This window comes from Magallana gigas, chromosome 8, assembly GCF_963853765.1.
Source record: "Magallana gigas chromosome 8, xbMagGiga1.1, whole genome shotgun sequence".
NCBI classification, from domain to species: domain Eukaryota; kingdom Metazoa; phylum Mollusca; class Bivalvia; order Ostreida; family Ostreidae; genus Magallana; species Magallana gigas.
The window spans coordinates 20,145,731-20,167,783 of NC_088860.1; the positions used below are offsets into that span (position 1 = coordinate 20,145,731).

General features: G+C 33.2%; 1 protein-coding gene across 1 annotated transcript in view; it reads right to left on the minus strand.

Moving 5' to 3' along the window:
* LOC105329742 (uncharacterized) overlaps positions 1-22,053 on the minus strand; it is a gene marked incomplete in the record, with an annotated part of 30,113 nt that overhangs the window by 7,266 nt on the left and 794 nt on the right. Inside the window, 28 exon segments of the mRNA XM_066068558.1 lie at positions 106-129; positions 235-361; positions 666-790; positions 1,193-1,280; positions 1,611-1,733; positions 2,428-2,495; positions 2,819-2,903; positions 5,433-5,447; positions 5,715-5,811; positions 6,344-6,495; positions 6,782-6,913; positions 7,351-7,439; positions 7,808-7,961; positions 8,745-8,884; positions 9,046-9,154; positions 9,403-9,559; positions 11,242-11,286; positions 11,909-12,115; positions 12,406-12,506; positions 13,165-13,263; positions 13,629-13,728; positions 14,180-14,268; positions 14,961-15,060; positions 15,480-15,657; positions 18,921-19,003; positions 19,351-19,447; positions 19,833-19,908; positions 20,198-20,454. Of these exon segments, the coding sequence (XP_065924630.1) occupies positions 106-129; positions 235-361; positions 666-790; positions 1,193-1,280; positions 1,611-1,733; positions 2,428-2,495; positions 2,819-2,903; positions 5,433-5,447; positions 5,715-5,811; positions 6,344-6,495; positions 6,782-6,913; positions 7,351-7,439; positions 7,808-7,961; positions 8,745-8,884; positions 9,046-9,154; positions 9,403-9,559; positions 11,242-11,286; positions 11,909-12,115; positions 12,406-12,506; positions 13,165-13,263; positions 13,629-13,728; positions 14,180-14,268; positions 14,961-15,060; positions 15,480-15,657; positions 18,921-19,003; positions 19,351-19,447; positions 19,833-19,908; positions 20,198-20,410 (3,073 nt within the window).

The window sequence follows — 22,053 nt, forward strand, 5'->3', positions numbered from 1 at the left end:
AAACTGTTAAAAAGGGAATTGGGAGTTCACTGATACAGTTATAAAGGATCAAGACGGATTAGAAATCAGGATTGTACGATCACACAATGGACTTATAGTTTTTACCTTCATCTTCGTCATCATCATCGTCTGAAATTTTATACAGATTAACAACACCATAAACAATAATATGTATATGTTTACGGTTATATTCGTCAGAATATTTAGATATAGGAGATGTGTAAAAGGTCATACCAGATCTAATTGAAGGGTCCTCCATTCTGACCACTTGTCGTCCTGTCGTCAAGGAGATGACCTTGAAATCCCCGAGGAGACATATAAACAGGTACTCTGATCCAGTGGGCCCAAAAACTCTACTGATCTAAATATAAAATAAGCAGGTTCACTTAAACAGTTCAATGTTGTGTTTAAATTCAACTTTGTCATTAGGAAATATATTTTCATAGTGTCTGTCACCTATACATGTATAACAGTAGTTTCAAGAAATATATCCACAGCAAAGAAACGTACGTACCGGTACTATATATATGAAAACAGTTATAAGAACTTGGCTGCAAATGTTTTGCAAGTGAGCTGTGACTTAGTCGAGTTGAACCCTGTAACTTTCTCTAATTTTGTCCTTGTACTTAAAGAATCTAAAATTAAATACGTATAACTAAACATACATCTGCAAATGTGGTATCATTTCTTGACATCTCTGTGAACTCCGCCTCAGACAAATAAATATCTCGTCTGAAATCTCGCAACTCAAAGGTCTTCAAATCAAAAACTGTTATAGTCACATGGGGCTCTGTAAATAGAAAATATTTCATGGATAACAAATATGGTAACAACTTACAATGCATTATATAATGCATTCGTATTACGGCTGAATTTAATACAGACAAAGCTTGTTATTGCAGTATTGGCAGTGATATTTCCAAATTTTGATGCTGTATCAAGATTAACATCAACAGTGTTTTGAAAAAAAAAACAATCAAATAAAATCTGAATAATCATCACAAAAAGGCATTTAAATAGACTGGAGTTTTACAGAAAAATAAAATTGATTAAGTTTTTCTTTTGGCATCTTATTTGTTCTTTTTCAGAATGTCTGTGAATACTGGTAATCCTAGCATGAAGTATATTCTGTAAGTAGAATTTTTCATTCATTGTAAAAGAGTTTACTAAAACAACTGAAGATAAACCTTACCTTTTGGAGGAAAAGAGGGAAAGAGTAACATAAATATGAGTGCATCTCCCTTGGCAGTTGATATCACAGACATCTTGGAATATTTAATCTGTCAAAAACACAAATTATTTGACATTCTCAAAAGAAAAAAAAATTATAAAGTGAAAATTTTGAAAAGTGCATAGTTGTGAATTGAAAAGCAAATTCTATTTTTTCTTATAGTACTTTAATTTATTTCAAAATTCCAAAAAGGAAATGTCAAATTAGTAAAATTCACCAAGAATAAAAAACTAAATATCTTAACATAGATCTCTTCTACTTGATATCATAAAATGATAATACAGTAGTATAAAAACATACATGGGGATAGAATTTTCAATGGAAATGGGGAAAAGAGAGGGGGATTACTTATGAAAAAGCTTCTTCAAAAATTGCCTACCTTTACAGGTTTGTAAACTCTGGTGGCGTACGATGACAACTGGTCAGTAGCGATGTGTTTGATGACGATGTGGAAGACTGCTCCTGTGTCCTTCACCACGCCTCGCGGCGCGTACACCTCTATCTGTAGAAAAGGAATTACAACTTGAGCACTTCAGGCGCTTCTTTCAAACAGTGGGCTTACCGGTATTTACTATAAACAGTAACATGTGTCTAGATTGTGAGAAATGGACATCTTAATATATCATATGTTACAAGAATGTCTGCTAATTGAAATATGTGGTATACTGTGGTTTCATAAATATTTGTGAAGGTAATTTTTTTATAGATTTCATAAAATTTAACAGCATCAAGGATATATGTACATGTATGTAGATAATTGTTTTACAAATGAAAATTTTGTCAAGTTTTTTATTTCCATGATTATCTAATTTTGTATATAATGCAACAACAAAAATCAACCAAAACTGGGGTTCAATAGATAATGCTGAAACCACAAATTGGTGTTCAATACATATATATTGATAAACCAAACAATGAGGTCCAATAGTTCATGATAAAATCAAAGTATCTAATAAATAGTGTGGAATCATTAGATTTCATGGTGGCTCAATTTTCGTGGAATTCGTGGGTACCTCTCAACCACGAATTAACATCCTCCACGAATTAATAAATTAGGGTAATAAAGTCATATTTCCTTTGTAGGTTTCAGAGAATACACTAAATTACGTCCCCATGAATCTGTAAAATTTAAGCAATCCACGAAAATTGGCCCCCACGAAATTTAATGATTCCACAGTAGTGTAGAATGTAGATACCAATTTGTTTCCATCAAATTGTACATGCCAAGGGTCACCAAGGTTCATGTTCAAGATCAGGTTCATATCTAAAAGCACAACAAAACATAACCATTAATAAAACAATGGATCTATGTACAGTATGAAACACAAATGACTTTTCTGAGAAAATCTGAAAATCAATTAAAAGGAAGTGTGTATGACTTCTGAAAAGAGGGGTAGATTTAACAATTAGAAGAAATTATGAAGACTTGAGTGGCAAAAAATGTACATAAATGTAGCTGCATATGAAAGTGGGATTACATCTATCATGATCTAGAAGAATCATGTACCGGTAGAATATCCTGCTCCTGTAGACAACAAGTTTTAACATCTTAATATAATTCAGGATAGTGTGCCTAGTATTTCTTACTTTGTTTTCTTTCCTGTGCTATTTCCTGTCGCGTTCTCTGGCGCTTCTTGTTAGGCATGGCAGCCGCACCATCAGTAAAAACCAGCTTTTATGAAGAACAAAACACGGTGTTAAAATTATGTCAAGTGCCACACTTTAATCAAACTAATTCTATGGATGTTCATAACCATTTTAAATGATGTATAGTAATCACCACCTGCAGATTCTGTGTACTAATCAGTGGCGTAGCTGCCGTTAGGCACTTAAGGCACGTGCCTACACATCATTTTAAGACCAAAAATTAAAAATGTTAAAATATCACATTTAATTTAAAAAAAAAAATTTTAAAAAGCACACATCAAATATCTTTCTTTTCCCTATTTCAAAACTCTGATTGTTTGAGGTCACAAATATGTGACATCGATGATGCTAATTATTGCGCAGTCAATCAGTGAAAAACATGTCGGGCAATAAACCAAAAGTAAGACCACTGGATGAAATGATTAAAATCATATTCATATATCGGGGCATATTGCGATCTCAACTATCATTGCCAAATTTGCGCTAATAAAAATGGACGCCTTGACTTCGTGTAACATCATGTTCGACTTTAAAAAAAACCAAAGCAATATTTCTGTTTTCTTATTACTATCAAAATTTAAAATAACCATTACAACTGTTTTTGAATCATGACATTCAATTACAAAGTCTTAATGTTTTCCCTTTAATAGTAAACTAAATTATAGAGACAGATAATAACTTTAGTGTAAGAAGATGGGTGGATAAGGCGTGTAAAACCTATGCACGGACGGAAAAGATACTGAAAAATTGAAATATCAATAAATATGATATTTTTAAAAAATATATTCAAAACAATAAATATTTAACATATCCTCGATTTTTAACCTTTTTAAAATATGTTCAATACTTGGAATATGTTGACTCAAACAGGCGTATATGTATATCAAAACTTCCAATAGTGTCATTTTTTTTTTTACAACTTCAAGGTCTTTTCTTTTTTATATTGAGTCTCTGCTCCATATTTTTTCTCATAGTCTAAATAAGGTTTTATGGAAAACAAACCGATTTCAATCAACAAAAACGTGGAGAGATGACCCACTATACAATAAAAATTTCATTTTGTATCTCAGCAATTGAACGTTTTGAAAAAATAATTCGTCCGTAAATTCGTGGCCAAAGTTCAAGGCACTCGTAATATTTAAACAACCTATTTTGTTGTGTGTGTAATGGCTCAGAGGTTAGAGCACCAGACATTAGCTAACCTTACATAAGTAGGGTTTTTATGTTGTGGGTTCGATTCTACCAAACTTTAAGGTAATATTTTTTTTTCTATCGTTTGTTAAACATAATAAAAACTGAATTTATTTAGAAATTGTGCTTTTGCAAACTTGTATTATTATAAATTTGAATTGATGTAATTGATAAAATAAATTCAAAATTGTATTTTACGATGAAACCGAATGGGCATTTGCCATATCTTATTTCCCCATCTTCTTCTCGCAATTTACTTTGATAACGCTTAAAAAAAGACTGCTGGTGAAAACAATGTTGGATTGTATTAAAAAATGTTTTTGCCTTTTTACTACAAAAAAATCTTTAAAAAACTCAAAATTTTATGTGCGAACAGTGCCTAAAATTTGTTCCTGTGTGTTCTATAAAACATGAAATCCGTTTTCCGTCGGGGGGCTTCGCCCCCCTGAACCCCCATACCAGGGCGCTGCCCTGGACCCGCTGGGGGCCTTAGGCGGCCCCCAGACCCCTCGCCGTATTTGGTGCCTATACTTCATTGTAGCTCTAGCTACGCCACTGCTAATGGCTTAATCAGTAAATAATGGGCACAGTATAACCATTGCACAGACACATAAAACGTAGATTCCTAATAACTCGAGGAATTTTATCAACATGTGAAACTTGGCTTAAACAAAATTTGTATTTTAAATGAAATTAAGATAGTTGCAATTTCACTTCATCTTGAGTGTCAAATATTGGAAGAAGCTAAAATATTTGTTAATACATGAAGTCTCTAATCATAGCTGGAGTTATCTCTCTGTTTAGAAGGTCTGTACACCTTAAGAACATAGAATTGTTTCTCACTTTAAGCTGAAAAAGAACAAATTAATTTCCCAAATCCACCATTCACCAATAGGACAAAGAAAATGAAATAATGGCATAAGAAAAATGGGTTTTCAAGAACCAATGACCAGAATAGGAAAAGGGGTTAATTTCAAGGTCATTTCATCCTTCCCAACAATTAATTACAGTTGATGGAATAAGTGCATGCAGGAATACAAATTTGGGGAGAAGTTCAGAGAATCAGGCAGTATTATTCCAAACAGAAATGGAAGGCAAACATAATTTTTATAATTTTTGTATTACATCCTCTCCCATTTCCAAGAAAAAGTTTCATATTATGTATCAATTTAAAGGAAGAATCATGATATTTTTTTCATAATTGCTTGTTTTAGAAAATAATTCTGCAATCACCATAAAAGAAAATATAAATCTGGGTAATCTGGGTAATAAATCAGGCACGTATATCTAAGGGAAATAATAATTGACACATTAACCTAGGGAAGGTTCTTGTAGGGGTTAATAAATAGTGAGAGCAGCAAACCTTCAATGTTCTATCCTGAAATAAAGACAATTCAATGACAAATCAAAATGATATCCATAAGCTAAAGCAACATCCATTTTTTGTTTACAAAATTCATTTTTCATAAACTTTTCACATTATATCAAGTTTAATGCAGACTACGGGTACTAGATAATAGGCATTTACTTCCTGTGCAATTTATATAGAAGAACAGTTTTTTCCTAATCCCAATTTGAATTGACTTGCTTCCACTCGTTATCTCTTTCCCATTCATATGTGTACTATTTTTACCCCAACTTTTACCTTGGGTTTACCCTCAGCTGGTTGGTACATGTCTTTGGTTTTTGACAGCCGGAATTTCTTCACTGGTTTAAACCATCCAACACTGGCTTTCCATTCTCTGAAATCATAATTCTAAACATAAGTTAAAGAACAAAGGAACACTGGTGTTTTCCGGCTATCAAAAACTGAACACCAGAACCAATTTTTCATTAGCTATATTCAGATATTTTCACCATACACATATATTTTGACAATCTGAACATTGATATATATAAAAACATGGATAAGTAAAATTCATATCCATCAACCCTTGAATCTTTATTTAATCTAACTTGGGGGACTCAAATCCTTGGATATTTAGAGGTTTTCCACTGATTTCATTGAATTTAAGAAGGAAGTTTTTACTGTGATCAATGAAAATAAAATCTACACTTTTGACTGAATTGAGCCTACAGTAAAACACGCTTATAACGAAATGCCAGGGACAGGTGATTTTGCTTCGTTATAAGCGTAATTCGTCATATCCGTCAAGCTCACAACATGTCTTATAGTCACAAGGAATGAAAATCACTTCGCTGTAAGTGTCAATTCATTATAAGTGAGTTCGCTATAATCGTGTTTTACTGTATACTGATTTGACAGATATTCACCTTGTATACTTCCAGATGAAGATGAAGCCCTCCTCATCCACTGACACAAGTTCATTGATGTTGTCGATGAAACTAAAATGGATGATCCGCGCCTTGTGTTGCTTGAAGAGATCTCCTTCCACTCCTCGCCCTATTATGTTCAAGGTCTTTGACTGCAAGATAGATAATGAAAGCATAATTTGTTGAAACCTGATTGTGAAAATGTTTCTTACTGGAATAGACTCAAGGTGATTGTGCACAAGAAAACAGAACAGAAGCAACCTCCATAGGACCTCTTTTTGACAAATGATATGTTAATAATGTGACCTTGACCTTGGTTGAACAACCTTCGGTTAGATTCATGTCACACCCTGAGGTCATGAAGCAACCTTCACAGTCAATAATTGTAAACTTTGTGTAAATGGAGTTTGTCTCTTAAACCATGTGAACATGACTTACTGATAACATGGGATTGTAGACTCTCTTGGATTCCACAAATTTATGGGTGTCGCCTTCCCCTGGAGCATTCAACACAAACTCCAAGTCGCACTTCAAGATGTCTCCAGACTCCAAACCAACACAGAAACTGTCCTGGAAACAGCAAGGCATCTTATCAATCATTGGTAACCCCGAATTTTAAGTGTCAACTTAAGCTTGATCAATTCTGCTTGAATGTACATGTATATGGGTGAAATTTCTGCCAAAGAATGGTCATTCATGTGTGTAAGTGACTAATAACTCTGAGGTTCTTAGTTAAAGAATGTGTATCTATGAATGTGTTTTAGCTGTATAAGACTGAAGTACTGTGGTTTCATCAATATTCGTTGAACACCAATTTTCGTGGATTTCGTTGTTAAGTTGATCCACGAAATTAAATGTTCATTGAAGTTCAATATCAACTAACATTTTGTTTTCATAGGATCATTGGCCACGAAATTACGTATCCTTGAAACTGTGGTTTTCAGAAAATCCACGAAAATTGATATCCACGAAAATTAATGAAACCACAGTATATACAATATACTTGCCTGTACACCTAGAAATGAGAATGATGGAAAGAAAGATGCAGAGGTGGGTAGATGAACTTCTGTTAAGACGCCATCATCAGCTAGAGGGCCTGTGGATCAATCAAAATACATGTAAATAATTTTAAGATTTCATTACATCAACATGTTACCCATCCCTCCTCCAAAACAAAAATCAAATAAATAGTACCTGGGGTATCAATATCACAAAAAATATGATTACCGGTACTATTTATTATTATTAAAACAATATTTGATAGATAAAAACTTCATTGATTTTAAATAGATGTACAGACTTTCAAGTGAATAGTCTTCTGTGCTTTAAACAAGTTAAAGTACTTGTATACTAGTATTTATATTTACAAATGCATTGGATGAATTTAAGGCAAGATTTACTATCCATCAATAACAAGCAAACAATGTCATCAATCTTAATAGTTTTATCCTAAACTGTTCCCACCTTCTTGAAAAGTGAAATCTTTGAATGAGGCATCCATGTCTAGCACCAAACCCATTTGCTGGGGAAAAACTCCCAGATCATCCGCTCCTAGCCCCATCCTACTGGTGTTGGATTTCTTTATTCCACCCAGCATGGAGTAAACAAAAACACTTCCCTGCAATAATTTGATTATTTTTTTTACACAGGTACATAAGAATATAACCGCTCTATTTGAAAGTTCATGTGCTACTTTTTTACACAATATATATACAGTAAAACACGGTTATAAAGAAGCGCCAGGGATGGGCAATTTTGCTTCGTTGTAAGCGTAATTCGTTATATCCGCCCAGTTTACTACATGTTATATAGTCACAGGGAATGAAAATCACTTCGCTGTAAGCGTCAATTAATTATAAGTGTGTTCGCTATAACCGTGTTTTACTGTACTTGCATATAACACATATATGCCTGATCATCAGGAATATGTACCGGTAAATGGACCCACAATCAAATACTTTTACCCTTAAATATCATTGAAATTTCACAAATATCTGTACTAAAATATCCAGTAAAAACAAAACAATGTAATAAGGAAAGAGAACCTTTACCAAGAATCCCAAAAATCAACATGAATTGGCATGCCTTGCTACATCCCCCAGCAGCCACAAAAAAAACCCAGGTTTTAACCCCCTCCCCCTTAAGAAGCTGAATTCATGAGACAGATGGGAAGTACTGTAAAAGTGGTCATTTTCGCTGGTGGTTAAGTACGCGTTTTCTATGGTCAAACAATGTGTGTGGGTATCAAATATGCAGAGGCATGATATACCACTCTAAAAAGTTCAGTTTTTTACCATACGTGCATGGGTATTTTACTCGGTTTTAAGCTTACCGCGTAACTTGCGTAAATTTCCCCCACGCGTAAATAACCACTTTTACAATACATGAGATTACTACATACAGAGTGAGTGATGGTGATGACTCTCTGACAGTCCATGGTCCAGGACAGGTTTACTATGGGGTCATCTCCTTTGTTCTCATTGACCATGACCTTGATAAGTCGCCAAGGGTCGTAGGCTGTGTCAAAGATCATGGCATCACCTGGAACAGCATTTATTGTTTACATCATTCTATTGTAATTGTAATGGTCAGACTTGTTTAATTGCTGGCAACAGATAATTTTGTTTAAGGCATATGATCAAGAATCTGACTAGAGAATGGAATACTGCATTGATGAATACAATCAATTTAATCAAGCTTACCTCGTAGAGATCCAAACGCCACATATTTACTGTTGGGGGAGCAGGACACTATGCTGATACCTTTGACTCTTTTTGGCATTTTTAGCTCAGATATATAGGGAATGATTTGCTACAATAAAAACACAAATTGAATAGTTTGCCACAAAAATTGTCCATTAATTGAGGTTTGTTTGGGAATATGTTATCAGTAAACTTTGATAAATATCTTACACATATTTTGACACCACTGATTTACTTAGTTTGAAACACAATTCATATACAAGTTGCAGTATCTATATGCAAGTTACAGTAAATTAATGTACATAAATATAATATATGAAGTGAAGCATATAATACATGTACCAGCTCTGTACGTACCTTCCAGTAGTGGATTTCCTTCTGGGAATACAAGTTGTACCTCTCTTTGACAGCTTTGGTTTCAAGTAAATCGTTGGGGAGGGGGTCATACTTTCTGATATCTACAGGAATGATGGGGTGATATTCTAATACTACGGTATCCGGATCCTCTCTCTCACTGAGAAACAGACAAGCATAAATCAGATACTAAGTACTGGTTATGATTTAAAAAAACATAGCTTTTATATCTAGTTAAAAGAATACGAACAAATCATGAATATGATTGTACTTTCTTACAAAATTCAACAACAAAATCTATCCATATGTATGCTACACATTTATGGATTATTTATGATTATATATTACTGGTATTCAAAATTTCTGAAGTACATGTACTAGCAATTCTCCACAATATTCTCCATGTTATGACTACCAGTAGCCACAAAACACTTGGATCAATTCTATCAAAGTCAAAAATAAAATTCTTATTTCTAATAACGTGGACTCTATCAAAGCTTTAAAAAGTGGATAATATCTAATCAAAGGTAAGAAAAAAAAATTCAAGGATAAATTCTTTAAGTGTAAGTCATGGGTTAATTAATTCTACAAATTACAAAAAATTCTTTCAAAAGCTAAAAAAAAAAGAGAAATAATCTTTATCTAAACTTAGTAGTTAGGCAACAATAAAAGCAATGTTATCTTTATGATTTTAAAAGCTGTATTTAAAACAAGCAGACAATAATAATTTTAAAACAAACAACATTATTCTGCAAACCACTTGATACGTAAAGCAAATCCACTACCCCAAAAATTCAAAATGGATAATTCATAGAGGAAAACAATCTTGCTGCATTATATATCGACTAAATGTATAAAGTGATGCTTCCATCAATAAATAAATCACATCTATAATCTGCTACCAAAACTTGCGGCTAGGTGGAAAATAAAAAGAAATCAAAAAATAATTTCACAAATCTGTGATTTTTCTACAGTTTTACCTGTCACCTTGTCCCACTGTGTATGAAACAGAGAATTCATAAAATATATATCATGTTTATCCCTTTATAATTCATTGATTTTCACTAGATGTGTCGGTCGCATTATAATTCTATGAATGCAGCCACTTTTAAAGGAAGGAATACACTATCTCTTAATATTTCAATATGCAAATGTGCAGTTACTGTAATATTTGAAGATTGACACACATGAACATATCCATACTTAAATACTGTAAAACAAGAAAATGATACTTCCTAAGTATGCCTTAATAGATTTACCTGTTAATTAGGATGTGCTAAGAATAACCTTTGTGCAATATACATTGTGTCTATTGATAAACCCTTGTTTTCCAAACATGCCATAGTTCTATGAGAGAGACAGGGAGAAAGAGAAAGAGAGATATCTTCTACCCGATTCCCACTGATTTCTGCACTGCTATCATATCTAACACCCCTATTGATATTTATTTCTCTTGCTTTGTTTTAGACTTAACATATATACAGTAACATGCTTTCTTGGTTAACATGCATATATACAATTAATAGTTTCAAAACCTAACAGGAAAATACATTTGAACACTAAACACCGACAAGGCGTCGTATTTTTTTAAACCTTGACACACAATTAATAATCATTAAAAACATGAAACAAAATAATCAAAACTGCATGTAGAAATATTTGTCACAGCCAAATTATACTCAAACATTAAGCGATAAAGAATATTCAATAAAAAATTAACATTGTAACACTTTGTAAGTAACAAACAACTGAGCCAACACTATAAATGTCTAAACTGGGTTAGAAATCTTCCCGCTAAAACCAGTCAGTACATGATACCTCAATCTGGACATCTTAACTTACAGAACTACAGTTATTTCCTCTGGAATTTTCGCAGGGGTCGGTAACCTTTGTAAAACAAGGCAGCAAAATTCTTGTTACATTCAAGTTTCTACCCCGAAAATCAGAACTCCTTTTATCCCTCATTGAAATATTACATGCATCACAAAGAATGATTTTTAGGTTTTCTTTCATTAAAATTTGAGAATTTTGTTTAAAATTTGTAATAAATGGAATCATGAATCACTTTTGTTTTATCAAAGTTTGACTCGAAATAAGAAAATGAAATTTTCTTCAATACCGGAAAGTATTTATGGTCCCTGCAAGACTACTGCTAAGAACACATAAATGTTATTCATAAAGTGTTGTCATTTTGAAAATAGAAATCATCAAAGTCTGAAAAGGATCGTTTTATTACATGTACTAACATACAACCATGGTGAGCTCTGCCAAATTTACTTCATCCATAAGTTACATCAAAACAAAAAGTATAAAAACAGATGCTAATGCGGAAAAACCATAAGAAGCTAAAAATCATTTAATCTATAAATAAAAAGATTATCAAAAATTCATTTGCATGAGTATCATAAATTGAATTTTAAATAAGTATACAAAGTTAAAGTTCAATTGGATATTCCATCCCTCCCCACCCCCCTAAACTTCAATCAAAGTGAATCAGTCTAATCCTTACCTGACAGGTTGAGAGGGAGGAGGCTGTCCAGGGACTATTTTCTTGTCCTTTTTACCCTTGATGTCCGTTTTGGCGGGCGGTAATTTCTTGCCCTTGCCATCAACTGTAGGGGGTGGTGCCACACCTGGTGGGAGCTTTATTCTCCTCTGGGGGTCTGCCTCAGGCTTGAGGGATAAGTTTGCCGTGTGGTAAAACAGATCCGGCCTCCTGGAGAAAGGGGAGAATTGATTCCATTTACAGTGAATAAAATTTTCTAGTTTTTTGTGCCATGTAAAAGTTTGAATAAGTGTGTTTTGTAATTTGAATAAAAAATTTCCCTTCAGAAATGTTTTGTTCAAAAGAACAAGAATCTCCAGGTCTTCTTTAACATTGAAACCAATTTCTAAACGACTTGGATTTAGTACTAAGTGAAATAAAACTATCAGCTCTTGTATTTTTCAATTCCCTACAATTAAAAAAAATAAATAAAAAACTTTGAATTGTTATGTTTTACATACCTTGAATCTCTAGTTTCCTGACTTGTGTAATACTGTTTTGTGACTACATTGTATGCTTTATCATTGGATAACCTCCCCTCTTCATTCTGTGTTGCCACAGCCTATAAAAAAGGAAAAACATCAAAAGTTGAGTCTACATGTATTAACTCCCTTAAAAGGCAGCTACTGTAGAATTTTACAAATAAATATCGAAGCTAATTTATTCAATGTTTCAAATTTGAATTGTTCATGCCTGCATACTTTTGATGAAATAATGTGTAAAAGCGTTATGCCTCATTCTTTGCATTGTTTATACAAGTTAAAACTGAATTGAAAATGGCATTTATAAAACAAGTATACATCAACATAACACCCCATACACAAAAGTTGTGTTTCATTTTAATTCAAATAGCTTTCAATATTCCATCAAAAATGGAACTAGTCTTTTCAGTAACCAAACTGTCTAACGGTAAATATAAGCAACATAATATTGACTAATTTCTCTTGAATTTATTGTTATTACTGTATGCAGCGTTATTTTCGCCCTGTGTAATTTTCACCCTTCTCCACTTGCAAACAGTTTCACTCTGTCTTGAAAGCACGCAGACACAGTTGTGTTTTAAGAGAAATAATTTGAGACATTGAAATTCGCCCAGTCTTAAATTTGCCCACTGACAACAAGGGTGAAAATAAAATAGGGGCGAATATTTCCCTGTAAACAGTAATTGATCAATTGACTGGTTGGTCATTTAATTGATTGTTTTTTAGCCAACAACAAACCTCTGCTCTGTTCATAATGATCAGGTCCACCATGTTCTGTATGGTTCCTGTTGAATGTCGGTCCTCCTGGGCGACCTCCAAACACATCTCCCCCGTCACCTAGACGACAGAAGCAAAACCCCACAGATCATATCCATTGAACAAGTTCATTTCATTGTGTATAGACCCTTTCAAGATAACTGCGGTACTGTTAACAATTTTCTTGCAGGGCAAATTGATATACTTTGCAGAAGTTTTAGTAGGTAGATAATTTACATGACGTATTTGAAACAATTGACATTACTTCATATTTCACAAAACTATGTCATTTTGCCCATCTACAGAGCAGTACAGCAGTTACCATGAAGGGGTCTATAGTTTAAGAGGATAATGAAAATGTAAATTCAGTTGGTGTTAAAATCCACAACTGATATCAAAAACAATACATGTATCTTCTATCAGAGTTAAATTAAAACATGACTTACATCCAGAATGATATCCTCCATCAACAGCTGCACAGCCTTCCTCTCTGACATAGACTCCAGCGTCTGCTGTCTCACTCTTTTCCTCTGTTCAATAGTGGCACTAAAAACAATCACTTTAATATCAGTTTATTGTACTCTTCAATCCCTGTTATCACTCAAACAAGATCAATGGCAAATGGCTGATATCATTCCTGTTTGAAATGTGACAAATAAGTAAATCAATTTCCTATGATTTATATGTAAAAATTTCCAGTAAAACTGAAATCAAGTTCCTTATTTGAAATTCATCTGAAGCACAGTTGACTGTGAGAATGGTTACAAACATGTTGACTAATTGTAACAAATCTACAGTAAAACATGCTTATAACAAAGTGCTAGAGATTGATGATTTTGGTTCGTTATAAGCGTAATTCATTATATCCGTCAAGTTTACAACATGTTATAAAGTCACAGGTAATGAAAATCACTTTGCTGTAAACATCAATTCATTATAAGCGTGTTCGCTAAAACCTTGTTTTACTGTATATGTACATGTACCCAGTACTACATACTAGTATGCATCTTTCTCCATCATGGGCACAGCCTCAGGAAATTGGAGATTCAGGAAGTCATTAACTAAGTCATCCACAATGCCCCGCACCTGTAGAGAAAAAGCAATCATTACATACTCTATGGGTACATGTCAATAGTAATGCCAGAGAAAAGAAAATAATACAAAGTGGATACGGGATACAGTAAATCACGCTTAAAACGAAGTGCCTGCAGGGACGGGAGACTTTGCATCGTTATACATGTATTTGTTTTGTTCTATCCCTAAGCTTCATAGTATATTTAAAACCAAAGGGGAATGAAAATATATTTACTATAAGCATCAATTCATTATAAGAGGGTTTGCTATAAACATGAAATACTGTAATTTTTTCAGTGTAATTATTGCAAACTCATGCCTGCAAAAATTTATGCTCCCAGCAATTTTAATCTTGCAATAACAGTTTAACCTCTACAGAATGATCAAAACTAGAACTGTCCAAGAAAGACTATAACTGGCCATTCAACTTCTTTTGGATAAATGCCATTTCGATGATAATGTAACCTTTATCGAATGATATATAAGGGTCATGAGACACACTTAGATCAAAAACAGCCTTTATGATAAGTAAGAGCCTCTAATGTTTCTTCAAAAAGTTAAGGACCTAACATGAAAGTGGGGAAATGAGAGGCAAAGAGATAAACCGACAGGGTACATAACAAAACATGTTTCACAAAGTGTTCACTTAATTAGGGTAAATAATAAACAAAAAAGTCCCCTATTGATCATTTTGTCTTGCCTACCATAAAATAGCCCTTCATTTGATGAGGTAGGTAGGTCTGGATACCCATTTCCCCACGGTAAGGCTTCTCATAAGACACATAATGTTTCTGAACATCTTGACTGAAAAAAAAAAAAAAATTTAATTCATATAGATGTAAACGTAAATTCAAAGAATGTATTGTCACATAAATGTATATACACACATACAGTTGAACTTCAATATCTTGAACAACAATGTCTCGAATACAATTGAACTACAGAGGGATTTTGGAGCACCTGTGTATACCACTTATATTTTTAATAAGTATTTTTCTCTTATATCTCGAATCCTCCTATTTATCTTGAAGTTTTTTTCTCAGTAGTTACATGTAGTTCAAGATAACCAGGTTTGACTGTATTTATACAAATCCAATAGACATATCTATCAGGTATTTCATGTTGTAGGCAAAATTGTTAAGCCACAATACACCACAATTTCTGGAGCATCACTTCTGCTAAAAATGTGGACATTATAATTCCACATAAGAATGTCTACTTACCGGAGCTGTGCTATCCTGTCCATGGTTTCCGGGAGCGTGTTAATCGTGTTTTGGACGTAGGAGTCCACGCTGTATTCCTTGCCGCCGTCGTACCGCGGGGTCCGAACACTCATTCTGCTGTGTGGGTCGGCCATCTTGTTTGACCTGTAGTGGTAGTCTGGCTCACTCATGGAACTATCTGCAAAATTAAAACAAAGCTTTCAAATTTAGGAAATACATTCATATTTAGCTTAGTATATTACAAAAGTAAAACCACAAAAAATTTCAACAAACACTTTGGTATATATATCAGAAGTAATCTTATAACGGAGAATAAAATCCAAATTAATTCATTTTCGAGTTAGTAGAAGTTCCCAAGAAAAAAATCAGCTAGTACATAAACTAACTTTATTCATTTAAAGCATTAATTATCTAAAGTTAAAGACCAGTATAAATAGAATATATTCAGTAAAAATATTACTGAAGTTCTGGTATATACCGGGGGTAGGTACATGTATTATGTCCAATATCTATTTTCCTTAAATGATATATGTTTGGAAAGAGACACTAAGCGGTATTGATCTTCAATTAACAATCAATAAATGGGGAGATATTCTTGTAAAGCCAGTATTGGATAGTTTTGGGGAATTTGACTTAAGGTGTCACTTGACAAGATAAATTCTCTTTTTGGCTGACCAAGGGCATTAATACATGCTTGTAGTTACTGATGTTTTTTTTTTTTTTTTTTGGGGGGGGGGGGACACAGGTAAATTAAAAAGGTTGATTGATTCTACCATGTAGTGTGCATGAGTAGAGCTTGGAATAACTTTGATAAATACAACACTCTTTATTCAACACAAGAATGTCAATCAATAAATTGATTGTTTTATATCTGCAATGATCATTAAACTTTGAATCATGATGAATTAAAATTTGATTCAAATTCATAAATAGTTCCCCATTTTCTACAGTACTTGCTTGTTTCATAAAAAAAGAACAGACTAGAATGCTGAATGACAAGAAAATGACAAGATGAGAGTAAAAAAAATGTGACTCTTTTCCTCCCTCCCCCAGCCCCCTGAAATGAAAAAACTATTAAACAACAATGGAATAAAACTAGGGACAGTTGTTGTTATTTGGTTCATCACACAGGGAGAATGCTATATCAAAAATTTTCTAAAGAAAATAAATTGATTTCTAGTTCTACGCTTATCTGTAACCTCTTTTCTAATAACTTGGATTTAAATCCTATAGAAATTTTATAAATAAAATTTTGATTTACTCAATGGGGCCTATATAACCATCAAAAGAGTCTCCGTAGATCTATATATGTAAATTTTGTATCTACTCAACGGTATGAATTTAATTACAACCACAGCAATAGGGTTTTTACCCTTAACATTTAATGAAAAATGAGTCCTTTGTCAAAAGACATAAAACTTGGTATTCAGTAGTAAAACGAGGAGATTTAAATTAAATTCAATAGAGATATATTTGGATAACAAGAAATATTCATTTCTTGGCCTCAAGTCATGATATGATAATTTATAAGTAGACATCTTGAAATCTTCCTTCAGTAGTTAGCAACACCTCACGAAAAATAACCATGACAAATATTCCCCAATAACCATCAATTCGTCTAACTACTCAGGCCTCCAATATTTTTGACAGGTCTTTTAAACATGTCTGTGTTGGGACCATCAATATAAAATTGAATTCTTTAAGTAAGAGGGATGTTACCATTAGATATCACAGCTAGCTGTCATGGAGAATAAATCCATTTTAATCTTGAATACACAATGCTGTAAAATTCATATAAAAGGAGATTACAAGCTCTTGTCATCTCTCCCCCAAAATTAACCCAATATATATCTTCATTCTTTCATTTCAACTTTTTATAAAATTGAAGTTAATCCAATCTACATTATTTAATAAAGTGAATATCATCTGATTGCCCTTTTCCCTCTCTACCTTTTAATATTCTTCTCTTTGAATTGTTTTAAAATACTTAAACAGTCTTCATTCTTACTTTAACAACTTTCACATATGCTGAAGAAAAATATAACACCAGAGACCCTTTCTTGTCTAATTGCTTTATTTTGTACAAAATAACAAGAAATCAATGAATAAATAGAGATGATTTATGAATGAAGATGTGTGAACACAGAGTGATATTGAAAACATCATCTAGCTATTATGAACCAACGGTCTGTGAATAAATGCCGTGACAGAAAGAATGGTAGAAAGGATCTACAGCTGTAATTATAAACCAACTTTTATTTGCAATGATTTCATTTTGCTATTTACTAGTGATCAGCTAATTTGAAGCTTCTCATCTCTGCTAGAAACCTTATATATGTAATCTTAAATAAATACAAAAGATATTTAAGGGATAGTATGTCATGGCTAGAAATGTATATTTGCGACAATGGGATTCTCAAGAACCTCGTGAAATTTTCTCACACACAGGTAAAAGTTGGCTTACGGTGTAGTTGTGGGCCTCATATTTAAATTAATAGCAATGGCAAAAATTATGAATGACCAGATTTATGATTAAAATGCCAAATTAATTTCATTGTCAAACTTTCAAATCAAAAACTGCTTTATTACATTGAAGTCCTGAAATATCATTTATGATTTCATAAATCTTCAAAACAAATGCTAATAAATTCTATTTTGTATCTTATATCACTCCCCCCCCCCCCCCCCTTCAAAAATTATTACAAAGCAATCTTTAGGTCTTACAAGCACACATGATGGACAGGCATACTTTGTATTTCTTTTGTAATAAATCTTGTCATATACAAGGTTTTGAGTAAAAATATAAAGTGATGAAAATTGTTTAAGATAACTGAAAGAGTTCATATTTACTAGATATTAATTATGGCTTCTCAGACATAAAAAAAAATACAAATTCCTCTCTTGATAAATACCCTGAAAAAGCATCATAAAATCTTAATCTTATCAAAGCTTGCAGTTCTCCTTTGATATTTTTAAAAGCTTTTACTAATCAATTTTCCCTCTAGCCAATCAGTCTCAAAACTACACATGCATAAAATCTGTCAATAAAAATACATTAGTTATTCACTATTTATAGTCAGGTTAAAAATGGCAAGAAATATTTTTCCAGGAAAAGTAGTGAGTTGACATGCAATGCATAACTGTGCATTATGAAGCATACATTAGATCCTCAATATTTTGAGAGTCCAACACGAATTGACAACACAGCACTCAACATGCAACACGAAACAGACAGATTAGCACCAAGCACAAAGTGTATTTCATACACCTACTACCAGTTCTTGAACAACGGACATGCAACATATCTGACCCTTTTCCCATTTTTGTAGCGGGGCCGTTCCCATGGTAATGGTGTTAGTAAAGGTGACTCGTATCGTCGATACAGCCCCATTCCCTTCAAAAACGAAATAACATCGAGTTCATTTTTATTTTCACCCTTACCCGCGGGAGAGAGGAGAGCACGCCTTTGCTCCCGAATTCTGTCTCGAGCCATCTGTAACCTTTCTCTCTCTTTCAGCAAGTATCTAAAAGAAACGACATAAACTGAAATTATATAATGCCAAGTTTTGATAGGTTTTTTTCCCCTCCATCCCTTTAAAACGAAATTTGGGGTTCTATTTAAAGCAGTAGATACACACTGTATCTAGATTTTAATTAAAGCATGAAAAAATCAGGACTACAGGCAAAATTGTACCCCCACCCCTATATCCCCTGGATGTTTTAGCATAAACCTCATGTTGATTTTTGTTAACTTAAAATCTAACACAAAAATATCAAATGCTATAAATATCAAATAAAGATTTAATAACTAAAACTTTTTTATGATTGACTCTACTTTCATCTCTTCATTGTCATGATTAAGATTCCTTACTTTGTTTCCAGTTCCTTTTCTTGCTGTTTCATAGAGAATTCTTTTGTTCGTTTAGCCATCACTGTTTCTAAAACTCTGGGGCTGGCTGGGGATTTTACTGGAAAGATGATTGAAGAGGATAGATACATGTATTATTAAGACAATAAGATATCCATTCACTGTTGTTTAATCTGATTTGGCCAGTTTTCAAAATGATATGCAACAAATGATATGAACAAAATTTGCATGAGGCAGTACATTTACTCCCAGTTCCCATCTAAAAGAAATATGTCCTTTCTATCAGTTAAGAAGGATTTTAAGAAGCTGACAAGTCATAATATTTAAATTTTCAAGGTTATATCATAAGTTTGTATCTCCAAATCGGTAATTGCTCAAAGACATACACATGTATAGGGGCTAATAAATTTATTGTAAAGCAACTTTTTTCATGAGTTTTTATGACAATAAACAGTTTAAGAATCAAGATGCATAAATTTAATTACCAAAATTTCTTCCTTTATCATCGCCATAAATACGCTCTATTTCATCTGTCAGTATGTTTTTCTTGTTGTACTTTTCCTAAAAAAAAATGAATTATAAAAGTAAGACAAAAAAAAGATGTCATTACCTAAGTCACATATATACCCATGAACAAGACAATTGGGTTTTCAAGTCTCAAAATTCACACTAAAAAATTTGTTTTAATGAGATGAAAAAAAGAAAAAATAGTTGTTCACATGTTGTTGTTATCTTTATTATACATGCAAATGAAAAGTAACTTTGTAAATTAAAAAAAGAGCAGAAAAAAATATTCATATAAGGCACTGACTTTTAGTCTATTACAATGCATTATAGTGTCACAACTAACCAGCAGCTTTTCTTGATGTTTTCTCTGGTTTTTATCCTGATTTTTGGATAACTTTTCTATCAGTTCTTTCCTCTTCATCTGGTCATTTTCCAGTCTCTCTATCTGCCGCTGTAATGCCTCCACTTTCTTTTCTCCCAGCACCCCTCGGTCCACCGGCATGGGGACAAACACCGCACTCGGTGATCTTGAGTCCTGATAATAGCGGCGAGACATTTCTTTGTCGTCTTTATTGCTTATTGTTTTGAGGCATTTTGATTCTGTAAAATAAATTGCCATAATTGTAATGTTCTAAAAATAGTGAAATTAAAGTTTCCTACATTAACAAATGTCCCTTTGCACTTTGCAGTAAAGACTTCGAAAATTTGTATTGAACTGCATTCATAATTTTTATTTAGATTCATCAATTAACATGGTGTTGGTTTATACGCTGTGTTAACTCAAATTTCCTTTAATTAACATCTGACATCTAACTAATGAATAATAAATCTGAAACATTATTTCAGTTTCTAATAAAACAGCTCTTAATATTAATAATGAGATCCCACACTATATGTACAAAAAAGTATTAATTAGTCTATTATATATGCTGTTGGGAAGATATATAAGTATTTCTCAGAGAGAGAGAGAGAGAGAGAGAGAGAGAGAGAGAGAGAGAGAGAGAGAGAGAGAGAGAGAGAGAGAGAGAGAGAGAGAGAGAGAGGGGTCCTCCTAAATCAGTAAAATGTAAAAATGGACTTTTATCATATTTATTCCAAATTGTTTTTTTTAAATATCTATTTCTAATTTTATAAATTTTATGGCAATATTCCTGAAAAATATAATTCATCTTTTATTGAGAGAATCGTCTTCATCAATTTCAATTAATAGCGAGCGCAGCTCGCCGGCGCGTAGCGCCGGCGCGAAGCGAGCTCTACCGGCAAGGCGTGTGTGAATAGAAAATTCGGACTAGTTGCACATTCATTCAACGGATTTTTTTGGCGTCAGTAAATCGGACCAGTAATGCATCGTTTTAATCGTCCCAGTAGTTCCCTGTAATCATGGCAATTTTTATCACTTCACACTCTCACGAGAATCAGCAAGACAAATTTAGACAGTAAAAACAATAACGATGTAAGCGACATACAGTCAATGTTACCTCTAAAGTTCACCTCAGTACACTTTCAATCAAAAATAATCGTGTGACGTCACAAACGTTTACACATTGATCCGATATATTTTTTCGGAGTCAGTAAATTTTGACCCACAATTCATAGTACCAATGGTTTCCAACCTCACGTTCCAACATCACGTTCTCCCGAGAATCAAAGTAAAACCTTTGAAAAGCTTATAAGATGTGTAATTTTAAGAACATCATGCTTTTTAAGTAAATAAAACAGTATACTTCGCATACTTTTATTTCTCAAGGGAATTTTAAAGAGTAAGACGACACTTAACCAACGTCAGCTTTGACGTCACAATAAGCACTGATAAGGGGAAATTACTCTAATTGAAGTTATTGTAAATCTGCTGAAATGACCAAAATCCTCTCAAAATCTTGCAAAGGCTAAGATAAAGAATAGCTGACGAATAAGGACATTTCTTCAGATACAGGAAACAGTTGTAAATTGCACTTATTTGGATGAATGCTCACAAATATTTTATTCACTATAATTACGGTAATTTCCTGAAACGTAACGTTATACGTAGCAGCGCCTTTTTTAAAAGGGGGTGGGTGGGTGGATGGCAGCCTCATCCAAAAAATCTTTGCAAGCAAAAAGAAAAATAAATCATGAAAATTCTAATCCTTCAGCTCTTTAGCAGTTCAATGGTTTCTTTATTTTCACTTCCATTTATTACATGCGGGGGGGGGGGGGGGG